A 17624-nucleotide genomic window follows, 5' to 3' on the forward strand; every position below is an offset into this window, starting at 1 on the left:
GAATTTTCCTTCAGCCTGCATTTGAGGGCAGGGACGGAGGGTAGTGCCACTGAAAAGAAAGTGCTGTGCTTTTTTTTTGATCCCGTGGCTTATAGTGTATGTTTGCCTGTGACTGAAATTCTCATAGTTGGGGAAGAGCTACGTGGACTCCTCAGAGATTATGACTCTTCCCATTTTATGTATTTGGGGTGGTTTTACCATGAAACGAATGAAGCTTTGGCTTTGGAGCCCCACACTTATTTGGGTCCTTCCCAAGACCCTGACAAGGAGCCTTAGCAATGGGTGCACATGTCCATATGGCTTGGGAAAGTTTGTAAAGTAAGGCATTTATCCTCAATTGGTTAAAATAGTACCCCTCAACATAAAAACAAACAAACAAACAAAACTATTTCCCCCCTTACAAGCCTTTTTATTCGTATTTTTTTCTAATTGCCCTCCCCTATGAATTTTTAATACCATCCATGGACTATATATCTATTATGTATTATGTGTATATTTGTGCTTTATATATAAAAGAGAGCAAGATTTTTCACCCTTCTAGAACCGACTTTTATATCCTTGAACTGATATTGTCCTTATCAAGAATGCGCAGGTTAACACTACTGTCTCCTTCCTTTTTAAAAAAAAAAAATAAAGTTTGTTTATTTACTTTGAGAGAGAGAAAGAGGGAGAGAGTCCCAAGCAGGATCCACACTGTCAGCACAGAGCCTGATGCAGGGCTTGAACTCACAAACCATGAGATTGTGACCTGAGCTGAAATCTAGGTCAGACTTAACTGACTGAGCCACACAGGTGCCCCTACTGTCTCCCTCTGCTCCAGCTTCCTTCCATCAGACTTCTCTTTGTATCAGCTGCTTATGGGAGTGGACACAAGTATTCAGGGAGCTCGCCAAGAGGAATCTGAGTGGGGGAAAGAAACATTTAGTTTGGACTTCCTGGGATATACTTACATAGTGTGCAGTTACTTCCAGGTACAATTAAGTTATTGCTAACAATTTCAGTGTAGGAATAGCTTCCAAGAATATTCCTACCACTTACTGCACAGATCTATCTGAAGTCATGATGAAAAAGTGCAGAGATCCAATCATCACAAGAATGTGTCTTGGGACCCCAGCACAAGAAATGTGTGAGTTGCAGAAAAGAAACAACATTTGAAATGTACAGGGCAAGAGAGAGGCTGTGGAAAATTTTTCTAAATCCAACAGCTCCTATATGGAAAAGACTTTACAGAGGTGTTCTCAAATTTGACAATATTCTTAATTTACATACATCATCAATAATAAGTTGTAAAGGTGAAAGAAATTTCTTACATCATTAATAATAAAACAAAAGCCAGATTTCTGCTATAAGTCATGAGAAATTCACTTGCATTAATCCTTTAAGAATGACTACCTAAGGGGCACCCACGTGGCTCAGTCAGCTAAGCATCCAACTTTGGCTTAGGTCATGATCTCCCTGTTTGTGAGTTTGAGCCCCATGTAGGGCCCTGTGCTAACAGCTCAGAGCATGGAGCCTGCTTCGGATTCTGTGTCTCCCTCTCTCTCTGTCCCTCCCCTGCTTGCACTCTGTCTCTCTCTTTCTCTCTCAAAAGTAAGTAAACATTAAAAAAATCAAAAGGAGGGGCGCCTGGGTGGCTCAGTAGGTTAAGCGTCCGACTTTGACTCAGGTCACGATCTCGCGGTCCATGAGTTCGAGCCCCGCGTTGGGCTCTGGGCTGTTGGCTCGGAGCCTGGAGCCTGCTTCCGATTCTGTGTCTCCCTCTCTCTCTGCCCCTCCCCCGTTCATGCTCTGTCTCTCTCTGTCTCAAAATAAATAAATGTTAAAAAAAAATCAAAAAGAAAAAAAGAATGACTACCTGAGTCAAAAAAAAAAAAGGAAAAAAAAAAAGCAAACAACCACCACCAAAAAATTAAAAAAAGAAAAAAAGAAAAGAAAAAGAAAAAAACCACAAGACAAAACAAATGGGAGAGGTACCAAATTGAATAGGACTTTAGGGTCTTGATCTGGAGGAGAAGGGAACCACACTAAGATGAGCTATGCATTCTATTCTAATTTTCCTTTCAAGTTGTTCATCAATTCATGAGCGAGGCAGCACTATGAGACTAAGAAGCTCAAGCAGAAAGTTGCTCAAACTGAGTTGGTATTCAAGGCCTGCCAAAGAAAGGTGGCCCAGGAAAATGGTACTCTTTTTCATTTCAAAAATCAACATTTTCAGTTAAAACTCCAGAAATTCTGAAAAACACTGAATTAAACATAAACCCATTCACGTTTCAAAAACTATTAGCAAGCTAGAAATAGAGGGTAACATATCCAATATGAAAGAAAACATCAAAAACAGCAACAAAAACCCATTAAAAATCATACTCAATAATGAAACCTCGAACACTTCTCTCCTGAGATTTGGAGCCCTCATCACCAATTTTAACCAGCATAATAGCAGTGGTTCTAGCTAGAGTAAAGCTGCAAGCATGAGAGAGAAGAATCACAATCATTGGAAACAAAGAAATAAAAGGGTCATTTTTTGCAGATGATGTGACTGCGTGATCAGAAAATACAAAAGAATCTACAGATTGGGGTGCCTGGGTGGCTCAGTTGGTTAAGCGTCTGACTTTGGTTCAGGTCACAACCTCATGGTTCGTGGGTTCAAACCCTGAGTCAGGCTCTGTGCTGACAGTTCAGAGCCTGGAGCCTGCTTCGGAATTCTGTGTCTCCCTCTCTCTCTCTGCCCCTGCCCTGCTCTCTCTCTCTCTCTGTCTCAAAAACAAAATTTTAAAAATTAAAAAAAAAAGAATCTACAGATTAACTATTTGTATTAAGTTTTTTACACAGTTTAGCCACACCAAAATCAATTTTGTTTCTACATACCAGAAACAGTTAAAAATGAAATTAAAACGATGCCACTTATTACAGCATTAAAATTCTTAAATATCTAGGAACAAAGCTAAAAAAGAAGGTGCTTAGTCTTCTTCAACAAACAATACATAATGATAATGAGAGAAATTAATGAATGTTTGAAAAAATGGAACTAAAACTACATTCAGAGCTTGAAACACTCAATATCGTTAAGATGATCAATATTGTTAAGTTGATCCCCAAATTTATGTATCGATCAATGTTATCTCCATCAACATCCCAGAAGCAGCTCTCTTGGAATTTAATAAGCCAATTCAAAATTTATTTGGAAATGAAAGGCGCCAAGAATACCCAAAGACAATCTTAAAAAAGAAAAACAAAGCTGGGAGCCTGAATTTAAACATTTATTTTAAAGCTACATCCATCAAGATAGTGTTAATTTATGCAGAGATTGTTAAATACACCAATGAAAGGGAATGGAATGTGCAGAAACAGACTCCTAAATTTGGTTTATGCAAAGTTGACATTACTTGGCAATGGGAAATGATGCATTTATCGATAAATAGTGCGAGGTCAATTGGATACTCATGAAAGCAGCCAAACATATGCAGGCCATAGGTATGAAAAAAGAATTATAGAGGCACAAATTTATTAATTAAAGTGTTATGATTATTAGTGAATTTTGTGGTGTTTGCCTGCTTTTAAAGTTTAATGATTTGTTTTTATTTCTTATAAGTATTCATTTTTATACCACTTTTCTATTTGTAATTGTGTATTATTTTTCTTAAACAGGGCTCCCCAAATTGTATAAGTTTCAGATAAAATGAATCATGGATCTGCCCCTGGCTATATCAGTTTCATGTAGCAACTAGTTAAGAGAAGGAAAGATGTAGCCAGAAAGTGGGATGCTGGACTTCAAGATTTCTGAGATACAGCCATGTTCAATAAGGTTGAGATCCTAAGTATTTCCCTGGAGATGAGCAGAAGTGGAGGCAGAGGGAGAGTCACGCTCATGAACACGTCCAGAATTCAAGACTTCATTTTCCAGATTTAAGTGTGTCAAACACAGATGAGGCTCCAGCTAGGGGAATTGGAGTTCGTGATCTTGAATCAAGTCTTAAACCTTTCGTAGAATAAGACGATGTGTCTTGGGAGGGTGGTAGATAACAGAGATGATGAAGAGTCGAGTTCAGTATGATTTTCTAAGCCTCAGTGGATGAATTTCCACAAATGTTGAATAAGTAACAGTCTGGAAATTATAGGGTTAACTAACCTTATCTTCTTCAAGACAATTCCATACCTGCATACCGTTATTACTTTATTCATTGTCATGGCTTATTAGCTTGTCTTTTTTGCCCCCTCTAGACTGTGAACTTCTGGAAGAACAAATGAATGAAAGATTTACTGGCTCTATTCGCTTAACGATAAGCTCTATGTGGGGACCCTACCTTTTAATCATTTTTATCCTAGTGCCTATTGTACAGTGGAAACTTTCTAAATGTTTTTTGCATTAAGAATGAAAACGTGAATGATAAAATATTTTATTTCCTGTGATGTGGCCCTCTTTTTGACTCTTTGTTTCTATGAGTACTACTGTCCCTTAACATCAATTTCCACCATTCACTAATTTCTTTCTCTTCCAGAGATATGCCATCAAAATTTATGAGCATGTCTCGGAGTTTAAAAAAAATTGAGGTTTAGTGTTCTGGCTCACCTGGATTAATTTCATTTTTAATCTGTACTCTGAAATTTATTGTCCTCATTTTGCCAGGGGCTCTTCTAAATTTTTCACTGACTCAGATTAATCTCAACTTTCTGGGATGACCTTAATGTTGTCACTTGCGTGGACAAGGTAGCTTTCTGGATGTCGATATTTCATTTTAGGAATAAGAGAGAATGATTTAGTACAGGCAAATTCAACCTCATAGCAAAATAAATGTTTTTACTTAAGGTCAATAATCCTTTTACAGTGGAAGCATTATGATTTTTTTGTTTGTTTGTTTTTTAAATACAACCTCTAATTCTTCAAGCTTAAGACAGTTATTACTGACACGTTCCCACTCATGGGCCAAAATAAGTTTTTGTGTATGGCCTTAAACCTGAATTCATTTTCAGGAAACAGGCATTGTAAGCTCACATCCTCCATGAACCAGCTAAGTATTTGACAGAAGCTCACATTGGTTGAGCAGCCTCTATGGCTTAAGCACAGAGCTAATCCCATGATAAGATGACATTATCCAATGAATCTTCCTTAATAATCTTCTGATTTTAGGTGCCATTATTTTCACTTAAAAAATGAAGAAACAAAGGCTTAAAGAAACTAAGTAACCTGGGCACGTTTAGCTAGTGAGCGGCAGAGCCTGGATTGAAGTCCTGGTTTTTCAGACTGCCTTGGTTGTTCACTCTACCACACCGGTTTGACTTTCCCATCTGTCAAAAAAGGAAAGACATTCATGGGAAAATACTGGAAAGTAGTCACAGTGCTTACATCTGTAAACGTATATGCTTCCAAAAAATGCCATTTTTCAATTCAAAAATCCGTTTTCCACATTATTAGGATCCAGCTGAAGGCTCTTGCTTCAGCGAACATCTTCTCTGCCCGGATCCACGGCCATCTTGGCCGAAAACCCAGCAGGCATTTCCTTTATTTCATTCTGTGAGTAGGTAATAGTGACCGTGTCCCATTTCCTTGGTCTGCGATGTGTGCTTTGTTTTCCTTAAAACCCCATTACTTTTATAAAGCAAATACTCCATTTAGGCTTCTTTAATGTCCACCACTGGGTTTAGCCCAGAACTAGGATAGCAGGACTAGAGTCAACTTTCAGCCCATGTTGAATTGAAAGGGATCCACATATAAAGAAAACACACTGTTTTCAAAAGATAGCATATTAAACTATATTCATATGAACTTTTAAGTCCATATTGTGTCTCGTGGTGACAAGGGCTTGGCATGCCTTTTAACTACTGAGAGCATTTTTTGAACACTTCCTTTCATTAAATCATTGGTTCACTCATTTGGGAAGCACCATGAACTAGGGAGTCAGAAATGCCAGCACTGCCACTGAATTGCTAGATGTCCATGAACAAGTTATTTTGTCTCTAGGATCCTCCATTCTTTCGGCTGTAGAATAAAGATAATGATAATAGCTAGCTTAATGGATTTAACTTGATAATATCTATAATAATATGAATATCTATAAAGTATCTGGAACAGTACTTACAAAATGATTGGCACTTAGCAAAGGCATATTCCTTTCTTCCATTAATATGTCCTCAAATTCTATTTTTACCTTTAACAATTTACATAAAAGAGAAATGGAGGCATTTGCAGGACACAACTTAGGTGTGAGCAGATCAGTCTTCCTCATCAGGGTGCATGGCATGTTTCCCATGCTTTTTCCAGTGTACCTCTGTTGGACATTGTCCCCTAACTTGCTCCCATCTTCACCTGCTGAAGTTCTTCAGAACCAAGCTCCAGTGCTGTCTTCTTCATCCCTCCAGCTGAAGTACTGCCTCGTCTACCTCCCCCAACCAGAGGATGTTATCTCTGTCCAATGTTCAATGTCTCTCTTACAGCATTTATCACATTCTGTTGTCATGGGTTTCATCATTGCCTTATTTCATTCAAGTGCAAGTTCTGAGGCTTCCTCCTACACACTTAAATTGCATTTTGGGTTTCAAGGACTGCTTTTTCTCTTTGGGGAGCCCGTGAACATCTGGCATCCCTGTAAAAAGAAGTGTCCACATGGGTCAATTTGGAAATGTTCAGCAAATTCCTGGGGCCCGGGCAAGCAGGCTTTCCTGAAAGATCAACAGTCAATACGTACAGGACTCCTTTTTTTTTAATCTTTGTTTTTGAGAGAGATAAAGAGACAGAGTGAGAGTGGGGAAAGGGCAGAGAGTGAGGGAGACACAGAATCTGAAGCAGGCTCCAGGCTCTGAGCTGTCAGCACAGAGCCTGGCGCTGGGCTCGAACTCACCAACCATGAGATCAGGACCCAAGCCAAAGTGGGACGCTTAACGGACTGAGCCACTGAGACGCCCCCAATATGTACAGGACTCTTAATGAAAGGCACTCAGCAGACAGTGATGAAAAGAATAGCTAATGAGCAGGCAACATGGGCCACCCTACGGGTTTTAGAGTGGCTCCAATTTTTTTCCCTTTTGCTGGTAAAGGATGGGGTTAGGTAGAACCTTCATGCTGACTCCATTTCCATTCATATTGCCCCTTTGGGGCACATAACTAATTCCCTGGACTCACCAAACTCCTACAGAGATAAGCCCCGTACCCTTCTGGCCTGGATGACCTTCACCCTATATTCATCCCTCCCAAATTCCTTTTTTTTTCTTTCTTTTTCTAGTTCACCATTGAAGCATAAACTCTATTTTACTTCTATCAGGGTCTTCTCTTTTGATTCTCAAGAACTTCAGCCAAACATTTCCTCTTGGAAATCAAAAGCTTTTGCTTTCAATTATTGTGTCTGATGTAGGCTTCAAGGGCTTATTTTGAAGTTGAAAAAAAAATCAACATTTTTTTCCTCTCTGCTTTAATACTCCTGATTCTCTGAGAGTTATTTTGTGGATGCCTCTGACTGAATAAGAAAATGGACACATACAAAGAAGAGCAGAAGAGAAAATTATCAAGGTTGATATTTTGGCGTAATATATTTGACACAGCTTTATATTACAGATATTTGCATACATCACATCTTTTCCAAAATGTATAAACCCCTTCAAGTCAGAAGTTTAATCTTGTCTCTCTTTATACCTTCTCAAAGTACCAAGCCTTTTGTCTTGCACAGTGTAAGTAATAAATAGTAAATATTTGAATTAAATTGGAAAAGCACAATATATGTTTTTGAGAAGCCAAGGGTGAAGCCATATGGGAGAATTGGGGCACCACAATGTGCTAATCAACTGATCCAGGTATACAAAACAATGGTGCTTTTAAAGTTAAAAATATGCAGAGCATTGTATTAGCCTTTCTCAGAAGGCCACATTAGTAGGGCAGGTGACACAAATTTAAATGTTCCCTACCCATTCTATCGGAATTCTACATTCAATCTAAATAAATGATGACTTGTTTGATTAGTCGTACCTGTGCAGCCAACGCAAAATCAAATTATTTACATAAAACCAAAGAATATTAGTTGGCGACACTACAAGTGAAATTCAAAAACTGTTTCCTATGATTTTAGGTGTATAAGATATTGTCTGCCAGAAACAATCTGCCATTTTAGTTCATTGTTCTTTTCATGGTGATTGTTTTTATCCAGGTGACAAAGGGGAAAAGGGTTTGCCAGGGATCCCAGGAGGAAAAGGCAAAGCAGGTAAGGCTTGCTCATTTTTCTCTTCAATGTCTGGCATCATTCCAAATATATTCATCTTTAAAAATAAATACATTTTTATGAAAGAAAAAAATAGTCCTCTCGGTGCTTAACCTGGTTTTACTCGGGCTGGGGGAAAGGAAAGAAGGGAACTTTCCTTTCCATCTGCTGGTGACTTTCCAAGCCCTGGGGAAGGGAGTGACGGCACATTCCATCCCAGTCATGCTTAGTGGGAGAAGCAAACCCAGCACATCAGGAAGCAGCCCTCATTCTCCCAGAGCCAGAGGAAAATCCACCATGGCCATGGCAGTGGGACCGAAGCGGCGTTCCCTGCATTCCACCGGCATCTCAACCAAATGGAGGGGAGGCCTGCAGCAAACTGGCCTGTTCCAGAGAGACCCCATGGGTACAGGACACACCTTCGGTGGCCAGAAAGAGTCTTCTCTTTCCTCCTGAAAGAGTTTTGTTTCCAATGCTCTGTGCAGGGAAAGTAGGTAGATTGCTTCGAGGGGAGCTCACAGAGGTGCAGTGAAGACTAATTGTAAGAACTGTTTTAAATTCCTTATATTTAACTGTGAACACGGATAAATAAAGCCACAGATTTCCCCCCCTTTGGCTAATAAGATTTTTTTGCTTCTCGATTGCCAAAAAAGAAGGCAAAAGGAACTGATTACACGAAGCAGCCATTAAATAGAAAAAGGGAATCATTTGAATTTCACATCACTTCCCTTACAATTCTTTCTCTGCCTCGGCATCAGCAGGTAGTTGAAAAGGTAAATGAGCAAAGCGGGAATGAATGGTGGAAATTAAAATCAGAGTTAATCCACAAATGGGGGGACTGCCTCTTGAAATTATAAGTTGAATCTATTCACAAGATTTAAATTTAGTCCTTGAAACATTCAAGGATCATTCAAGCTATACTTGAAATGGATAATCAAAATTACCATTCGATTTCATCATGAAAGTTTTCTCCTGTCTCGGGAGAGTTGTGTGAGCCAGTGAGCAATGCAGTAACAGAAGAGAAGACTGGCTAGAAGTTTGTTTTAAGAAAGCTGTAAAGATTCTATTTTGAGATTGGATGGGCACATTCTGTGTTCAACAAAAATGCCAAGTGGTCCACAGTGTGTGTGCAGTGGTTTGCCACAATTTACTCTTCACTTTAAAAATCTGGCTTAGGGCTGTGTTTTATCTCATTCAAAATACTTCAAAAGATATCCTGTAAATTCCTGAAGACAATGTCCATTGGAAACTTTGTTTTACTTATTTATTTTTTTATTTTTCTTATTTTTGAGACAGGGAGAGACAGCATGAGCAGGGGAGGGTCAGAGAGAGGGAGACACAGAATCTGAAACGGGCTCCAGGCTCTGAGCGATCAGCACAGAGCCCGACACGGGGCTCGAACTCACGGACCGCGAGATCATGACCCGAGCCGAAGTCAGCTGCTTAACCAACTGAGCCACCCAGGCGCCCCTGGAAACTTTGTTTTAAATAAAAGACTAAAAGTATAGCCATTCACAGAAAGACACAGCCAGACTAGGAAAAGATAGTAAATATTGAGAAGAGAGTCATTGTCCTTTCCAACTGAACTATGTGTACTTCAACATGAATTCACAGTTTTTGTCATTTAAAAGGCACTGTCTGTGATTGTGGAAGATACCGGAAAGTTGTTGGACAACTGGATATTAGTGTTGCTCGCCTCAAGACATCTATGAAGTTTGTCAAGAATGGTGAGTATATCCTCTTTTGCTTTATGCTGTCAATTCAACCTCTTTCAACACTGTAATTCCAGTATTCAAGAATACAATTCCAAAGTATTTCCAGTATTTTAGCGGCAAATACCTTGGGTCAGGCAAAGGCCTACTGAGATAGTGTCACCACTTTGCAGGTCTCTCAAACGCTAATTATCCCTTCAGACTCCAGGACACTACCTACATATATTCATACATAATACATTCATTTGCCTATGGATAGAAAAGATACTTTTTTGGAGAAAAAGGAATGGAGAAAAGGGTAGAGTTTAGCAAGCCATGCCTTAAGAATAAAAAAGGACAGGAAGAGTCCAACAGAGTTAGCATCTCAGAAAAGAGAAGTAATAGTAAAAACAATAGCTACTTTCTTGAGAATTTGAAATAGTGATCGCCACGTGGGTATTATGTTTACACTGAAGCTTAGAGAAATTACCTTGCCCATAGATACAGAGCTAATTAACAGGGGAGCGGGGATTTGACTGTGGGTTTCACTGATTCCTCTACCCTTAATACAAACCAACAGATCATTATGTGTTTTTCAGAACTGTGCAACTTCCCATGCTAGCCATTTTTGTTATCCCTGGTCCATTTCCCCATTGTAGTTAGCGGTGAAACCCTTAAAGTAGGGCCTATGTGTTCTCTTCGGAGACAGTATGAATGAAGAAATCTATGGTAGTTACAGTTGAAATTGGTTTCCTTTGCTACACTTTTATTTACTGTAATCCAACTATGTTTGTTGTACATTATTAGAAACACACATATGCCATCTGTGTTCCTCTTCATCTTGTAAACTACTCTTAGAGATGTTGTCTCTGACATGACTTGGATTCTCATGAAAACCCCAGACCCTTGAGGTTCAACACAGAGCAACAGTTTTTGATCTATATTGGCAGGGTCACAGATTTCTTGGCAAATTTTAATTTATAGACCCTAAGAAATATATGCAGATGTCCCTGAAGCCCAAAACATATTTACCGTATTATGAGCTCAGGATGATTCTGAGTCCCCAGTTCTGCCCTGAATCTTATTCAGTAGCTCAGTACTTCATGTATCTGGAGTGAACTATGGACAATTTCAATCTATGTACACGTTCATAGCCCAGAAATTCGGCCCCAAACGGACACATTTCTGCATTATTCTGATATCCGCTTGATAAGCTTTTACCATCCTGGGCACTATTGCAGGCTCTGAGCCTACAGAGTGGTAAAGACACAGACATTGTCCTCAAGACACTCATAGTTTAGTACACGAGACATACAGACAAATCATTAGACTGGAATGCACTGAGGGATACACAAGAGAAAAAGCCAAGAGCAGTGGAAACGTGGGGAAGGTGCACAAGAGCCCTGTGTCTGTGTGGGGACGTTAGAAAAGCTCGTACAGGAGAAAATACTTCCACTTAGATCTAATTGACAAGGAGTTTTCCAGGTAAATCAGTGAGAAGACTTCCCAGGCATAAAAGTCATTGAAGTGGAAGAGAGAAGGACAGGCTGTTGGACTCTGTATGGCAGAGCGTAAAGTAGGACGGGAGAACAGTCTGAGAGGAGCTCAGCGCAGTTCGTATGACAAGTCTTTGTCACAACAGTCTCTTCTTCACAGTCGTGTGGGAAGTTAAGGAGGAAGGACAAGGAGGGCAAATGGGAGGCTTTGATCTCCATTTGATAACTACGAGGGTGATAAAAATATTAAACCAGTGCCTACCTCATAATAGGGGCTTGCAAAATAATTGTTGAACATCGAATACACGAATTTAATCACAGTAATATTATATACTTGCTTTTTCCCTTTTTGAGATACATAATCGTGCTCATCTTTTCCTCTCTGCCAAGTCATCGCAGGGATTAGGGAAACTGAGGAGAAATTCTACTACATCGTGCAGGAGGAGAAGAACTATAGGGAGTCCCTGACCCACTGCCGGATCCGGGGTGGAATGCTGGCCATGCCAAAGGACGAAGCTGCCAACACCCTCATTGCTGACTATGTCGCCAAGAGTGGCTTCTTCCGGGTGTTCATCGGGGTGAATGACCTTGAGAAGGAGGGACAGTATGTGTTCACAGACAACACTCCACTGCAGAACTACAGCAACTGGAGAGAGGGGGAGCCCAGTGACCCCTATGGTCATGAGGACTGTGTGGAAATGCTGAGTTCAGGCAGATGGAATGACACAGAGTGCCATCTTACCATGTACTTTGTCTGTGAGTTTGTCAAGAAGAAAAAGTAACTTCCCTCGTGCTACACATTTGTTCTTTCTCTGCGACTACCATTGCAGTTATTTTTATCCATCCTTTTCTTTCTAATTATGCCAAATTCATTCTGACTCAAAACAAGTAGAAAATGCTGAACTGAGGTTTGGAATCTCCATTGCTGTCGTCTTCTCTGATGATCTTGAACATTTCCATACACAGTATATTATTGAGTCAGTAGCTCACCGAGTTACATGGATCCTGAGAGAGAGTTTGAATTACTAGTTGTGCAGAATGTGGCTATCCATGAGTCAGATGAAGTGTTCTCTTGGCATTTGCTCCGCTGTCTCTCCTTAGGTTCCTAAACCACTGTCCATTTAACCCAGTGGATAATTGGACAGCTGGTTGGTGACAATTAGGCTAACTTACCCTTGCTCAAAGCCAGATGCATGGAAAGGCCTTCTGCTAGGGGTGCAGAGATATTATCTGTCTTTGAAGCCGAGATCCCCTATTCTTTTAGTGGTCACCCACCATGCCTGTAGCCACACTTGCAAGGTCCTCTTGTTTGCTCAGACATAAGATTATTTTCATCCCCAAGCCTCTGTATGAGAAACTTCTAGCCCATGACCTGTTCCAGACCGTAAGGAATCACACAGAGAACTGTGCTTCTGATTAACAGCGTTCACTGAGATCTACCAGGAAGTTGCTTTGGTCTTTCTATAGGCCCACAACTTAATCCTAGGGCTCCAGGTTCTGACTCTGATTTGAGGAAAGGGGAACTTTAGAAATTGAAAAGAAAAAAGGAAGGGAGAATTTTTTCCCAAACAATATTATTTGTAAACCTGTTAAATTGCCCCTTGCTACTAATATCGCTCCATTTTTCTGTGTCTTGGGTTTATCCATATCAACTTTCTTCCCCGTAGGCATGGGGAACAAAGGAAGGAGTTTGTGAAACCTTCAGAAAACTCTAGAAGCTTCAAGGTGTTACCAATGTCAAATTGGTAAGTCCTCTCCTTCTTGCCTCTAATATATCACTTACGGTGACATTTCATGGGAGACCTTTTACTTTCCATAACTGTATGTTATAAAAACCCCATACCAGAGATGCTCTTTGTCATGCTCTGACATCATAGGAATGTGGCGGGTGTGGAGCTTGGAACTTGCCTAGAACTCACATTTATTGAGCTGGTAAAATTCTACTTTGAACTGCAAATCAAAACTCAAAGCAGCTTTCGTTTCAAATTTGAAAATAATATAGTCAACAAAACTCTAGATTTTTCCCCTTCTAAACTGCTGTGCCAGTTATAGTTTGTGACATATGATCAGACTATTCAAAATGCTGGCAAAATGGTTAATGAAATAAGAGAAACAGATCAACAACATATGTTCACCTTCAACCATCTGTCCATGATTTCACCCATGACTAACTGGTTATGAGATAAGATTTAATTAGGTTATTTCTGTGGGTTTATTGAGAGTCACAGACTCAGGTCCTACAGGGGCCATACAAGATGACATAAATAAATCAAGCAGAACGGGTGGGGATCCCAGTGCTGAACACAGCTTATTCTCCTAAAGAAACCGGCTGCTCCTCAGTCACTGCTGTTTTTCCTATGGAAGATCCAATATCACTACATGCTCTGATATTTCAAGAGAAGTCAGAAACCTGCAACTTCATAATGTATATCCATATTTGAAAATACTGCAATCAGTCCATTTTTAGCCCAAATATCTAAGTTATACAAAACAGTCTCCTAGCCAAAAGGCTGAACTTTTCATTTCTCACCTCTGAGGAAAAGTTCTGAAGGTTCTAACCATGTTGAATGTCATTAGGATACAATGACATCAAAGTCAAGGTCTCCCATTTGTACTTCAATCAGTTCAGCTCAATTACAGGAATTTGTCCAGGGTTTGCCATTGATCGAGTTAATAAACTCGTTACTTAATCAGACTTTTGAGAATGTGGCATATGATATTTGGAAGGTAAGACAGTTTAATAAAAATTACAAAGCAGGACACTATATCAAAGCCAGTAACCTTGGATGGAGCCTAAAGAACAAGAACCTAGAAACAGTTGGAGGAAAAGAAAGAAATAAGAAGAAAGGAGAGAAAGAATGGACAGCAAGCATTGCTTAGAGGTCACTTGCAGTGAGATCCATATTCTGATTTGTTCTAAGTGGCAGAAATATGAATATTTATTGTGTGTACTGTAAGCACTATTATTAGTTATTATTATCATTGTTACTATTAAAACATTTCTTTCAATGACTCATCTTTGCTGCCAATGCTTTTAAGAGAAGATGACAGAATGTCTAAGGTACCACACATTTAGATTTACTATAAAACTTGCTTCAGTTTTATGAAGCCCTACGTGCTTTACAAAATAGCAAAATAAATTCCCTTACACACCATTTCTCATTTGGTCCTGATACGCTTTGTGCAGTAGGAAGGGAAGACATTTTGCTGCCATTTTCACAACGAGAATACTGAAACCCAAGAAAGCTAACCAATTTACCCAAGTCAATTCATTTGGGAGAAAAACAAGACCAATCTGCTGATCAAAACTGCCAATCCAGTGTTCTCTCCAGTGTTCTCTCCAGCCTGTTTACTGATCATGTTAAATGGAAGCTCATTCATGATTCTCTCATGATAGTGGGCACTCAAATTATCTCTCTTGATTACTTTCCAAAGCTAAAGATTAGAGTCAATTAACAGACATGCTGGAGATAGAGAAACTTGCCTTACAAATTTGGTGTTCACTAGCTTATTTTTTAATTCATAAATGTCTTTACATGGCCTTAGTGCTGGGGAGGTGACTTAGTACGACCTCCCTATAGTTTTGCAGATAACTACTGCTAAAGGAAAGCAAAACAGATATATGAAAATCAAGATCTGCTCAAAGTAAAGATGAAAAAATAATTTATTTGCCCCATAAAATTCATAAGAACTCCCTTAAATAATTAGCATTTAAAATCAATTTTATTCTCAAAAAGTTAAGTTTATACTCAACTTTTCAGGGGTACATCTGTGTACCTCCCAAAGACTACATAGAGTTTCCATGGGAAGAAAATTTTAAAAATACATTGACAACTTCACAGCACTACCTTCTCAGAGGAACACATTCCATAACTAGGTGAGAAGAAATATCATTGAGGTATTGCCAAAACACTGTGGAAAGGTGTATACCCAGAGTTGAGACATATATAACTGACATTGATTACACTTTGGACACCTCACCCATAAAAACTGTTGGCATTAAAAATATATGTGTATTTTGTCCTGCTTAGATATATATTAACCAAATATGGGCTGATTTGATTGTTACTAACCACCTAATTTTCAGCTCTCTGGATTGCATACTTTGAAACAATAAGATATCTATTGAATAGGAAAGGTTAATTAAATAGCAGCACCCACTACATTGTCAACAGATTTGAGACTAAATGTCTGCGGGTATTATCTCTAATAAAAAAAATATGGGGCGTCTGGGTGACTCAGTCAGTTAAGCTTCTGACTCGAGATTTTGGCTCAGGTCATGATCTTGAGGTTTGTGGGTTCAAGCCCCACTTCAGGCTCCATGCTGGCAATGTGGAACCTGCTCGGGTCTGTCTGTCTGTCTGTCTCTCTCTCTCTCTCCCTTTCCCTCTTCCTCTCTTTCTCAAAGTAAATAAATAAACTTAGAAAAAGGAAAGAAAATCATGATGGGATTCCATGTAAAACCCTGCAGCTTTGAGTATCACTTTAAAAGTAAAAACCCAGGGATGCTTGGATGGTTCAGTTAAGAGTCCGACTTTGGCTCAGGTCATGATCTCACAGTTCGTGGGTCCAAGCCACACCTTGGGCTCTGTGCTGACAGCTCAGAGCCTGGAGCCTGCTTTGGATTCTGTGTCTCCCTCTCTCTCTGCCTCTCCTCTGCTGGTTCTCTCTCTCTCTCTCTCTCTCTCTCTCTCTCTCTCTCAGAAATAAATACAAATTAAAAAAAATTATAAATCCAGATCTGGTGTCATGATGTCTTGAATTCCAATGCCAACTGTGCCACTTATTAGCCCTATTAAGGAGGAAATTTCCATGCTCTAAACCTCATTTTCCTAATCTGTATAATTCCTCCACAGAGTACTGTGACAATTAAAGACAGGATGTGTAATGAGGTAAGAACCAGGGTATCAGCCAGGCACATTACAGGGGTGCGATAAAACTTGACCATTACTATCAGCCACATGTTGAAAAGAAACAAGTCATATTCTAAGATACAGGTTTCCCCCTAGTATCCGAAAGTAGAGCATTCCCATGAAACCTTTTTGTGAACTGAAATGGTGTGAAGAAACAATTACTATTAATGTATATGGAATATTTTTTGAGCATTCCAGACCTAAAAAAAAAAAAAAAAAAAAAGATCACCTGTCTTAGGCTTTTTTGATGCCTTTGGACACATCTTGTTAATGATCCGCAAAATAAATCTAGGTAAAGCCTAGATGCTCATGGGCACACGTCAAAGCTCTGGCGGTTGATGCTGAGATGTCGAGTGTAGGTCACAAGGGACGGAGCTTGGCAGGATGACTCCCGCTCCTCAGGGCGTGGCTCCTTCTCTCCCAGCTCCTGCAAGACCAACGCTGAACGCTGTGTTCACTTTTCAGATTTTTTCCCGGGGAAGTGAAAATTCTCTGCAGATTCTTTCAGTTAGTGAAAGCAGACACTAATGTAGGTCTTCTGTAAAAGCAAAGTGGCACAATGTGAACTTTCTTAAAGTGGGGGATACCTATATACATTTTATATACAAAAAATTACTTGAGTGAAAAAATATATGTATACAGCATATACGCTATATGCATGTATTTCTGTACACATTATACACATATATACACATTATATATATGTGTGTGTGTATATATATATATATGTGCTGTATATGTGTGTCTGTGTATGTATACACAGGCAGATAACTTTTCTTATCCTCATTTCTAGAGAAAATTTTCATCCTCAGGGCAGTGAATAAATTTGCTGATTAGAATTAGTGTTGAGTTTCATAACTGGATATGACTGATTCCTAAAATCATTTCTACTTTTCCTAAGATGCGGTTCATCTGAACTCATGTTGATCACATAAAAAAGTAACTATTTTTTAAAAATTAAAAAGGAAACCATCACCTTGAGGTTGTAAGCCTTCATCATCTAGCTGCGTCCCTTAAAATTTGAAGGGAAAATAGTCATGTCCTTTAGAGTGAAGATTAAAGGAAAGGAACCATTTGCCACAGATATTCTATACACAAATCTTTCTCTGAATACAGGAATTTCTTTCACTGCACTTGTAACAGATGGTAATACAATCCATATTTGAATGGTTTTGGTAATTCGCTAACCCCATTAGAGAAATTTTCCTGATGGTGAACTAAAATCTTCTTCCTTCTAATTCCCACCCATCGTCCTTGTTATGGTCTCTGCTGTTTATATCTCTGAAAGTTCTGGCCCAGAGACAAGCTAGAGCAGGTACTTAATGAAAGTACGAATCAGGGCAG

The 17624-nt window shown here is 39.3% G+C and overlaps 1 protein-coding gene across 1 annotated transcript in view; it reads left to right on the forward strand.

Annotated features, from left to right (window-relative positions):
* Window positions 1-14379, forward strand: part of COLEC10 (collectin subfamily member 10) — a 38992-nt gene extending 24613 nt beyond the window's left edge. Inside the window, exons 4-6 of the mRNA XM_043601635.1 lie at window positions 8130-8183; window positions 9812-9907; window positions 11758-14379. Coding sequence (XP_043457570.1) covers window positions 8130-8183; window positions 9812-9907; window positions 11758-12149 — 542 coding nt within the window. The 3' untranslated portion in view covers window positions 12150-14379. The remainder of the gene's footprint in view (window positions 1-8129; window positions 8184-9811; window positions 9908-11757) is intronic.
* Window positions 14380-17624: the final 3245 nt, after the last annotated feature.

Source organism: Prionailurus bengalensis, chromosome F2, assembly GCF_016509475.1.
Source record: "Prionailurus bengalensis isolate Pbe53 chromosome F2, Fcat_Pben_1.1_paternal_pri, whole genome shotgun sequence".
Taxonomy (NCBI): Eukaryota; Metazoa; Chordata; class Mammalia; order Carnivora; family Felidae; genus Prionailurus; species Prionailurus bengalensis.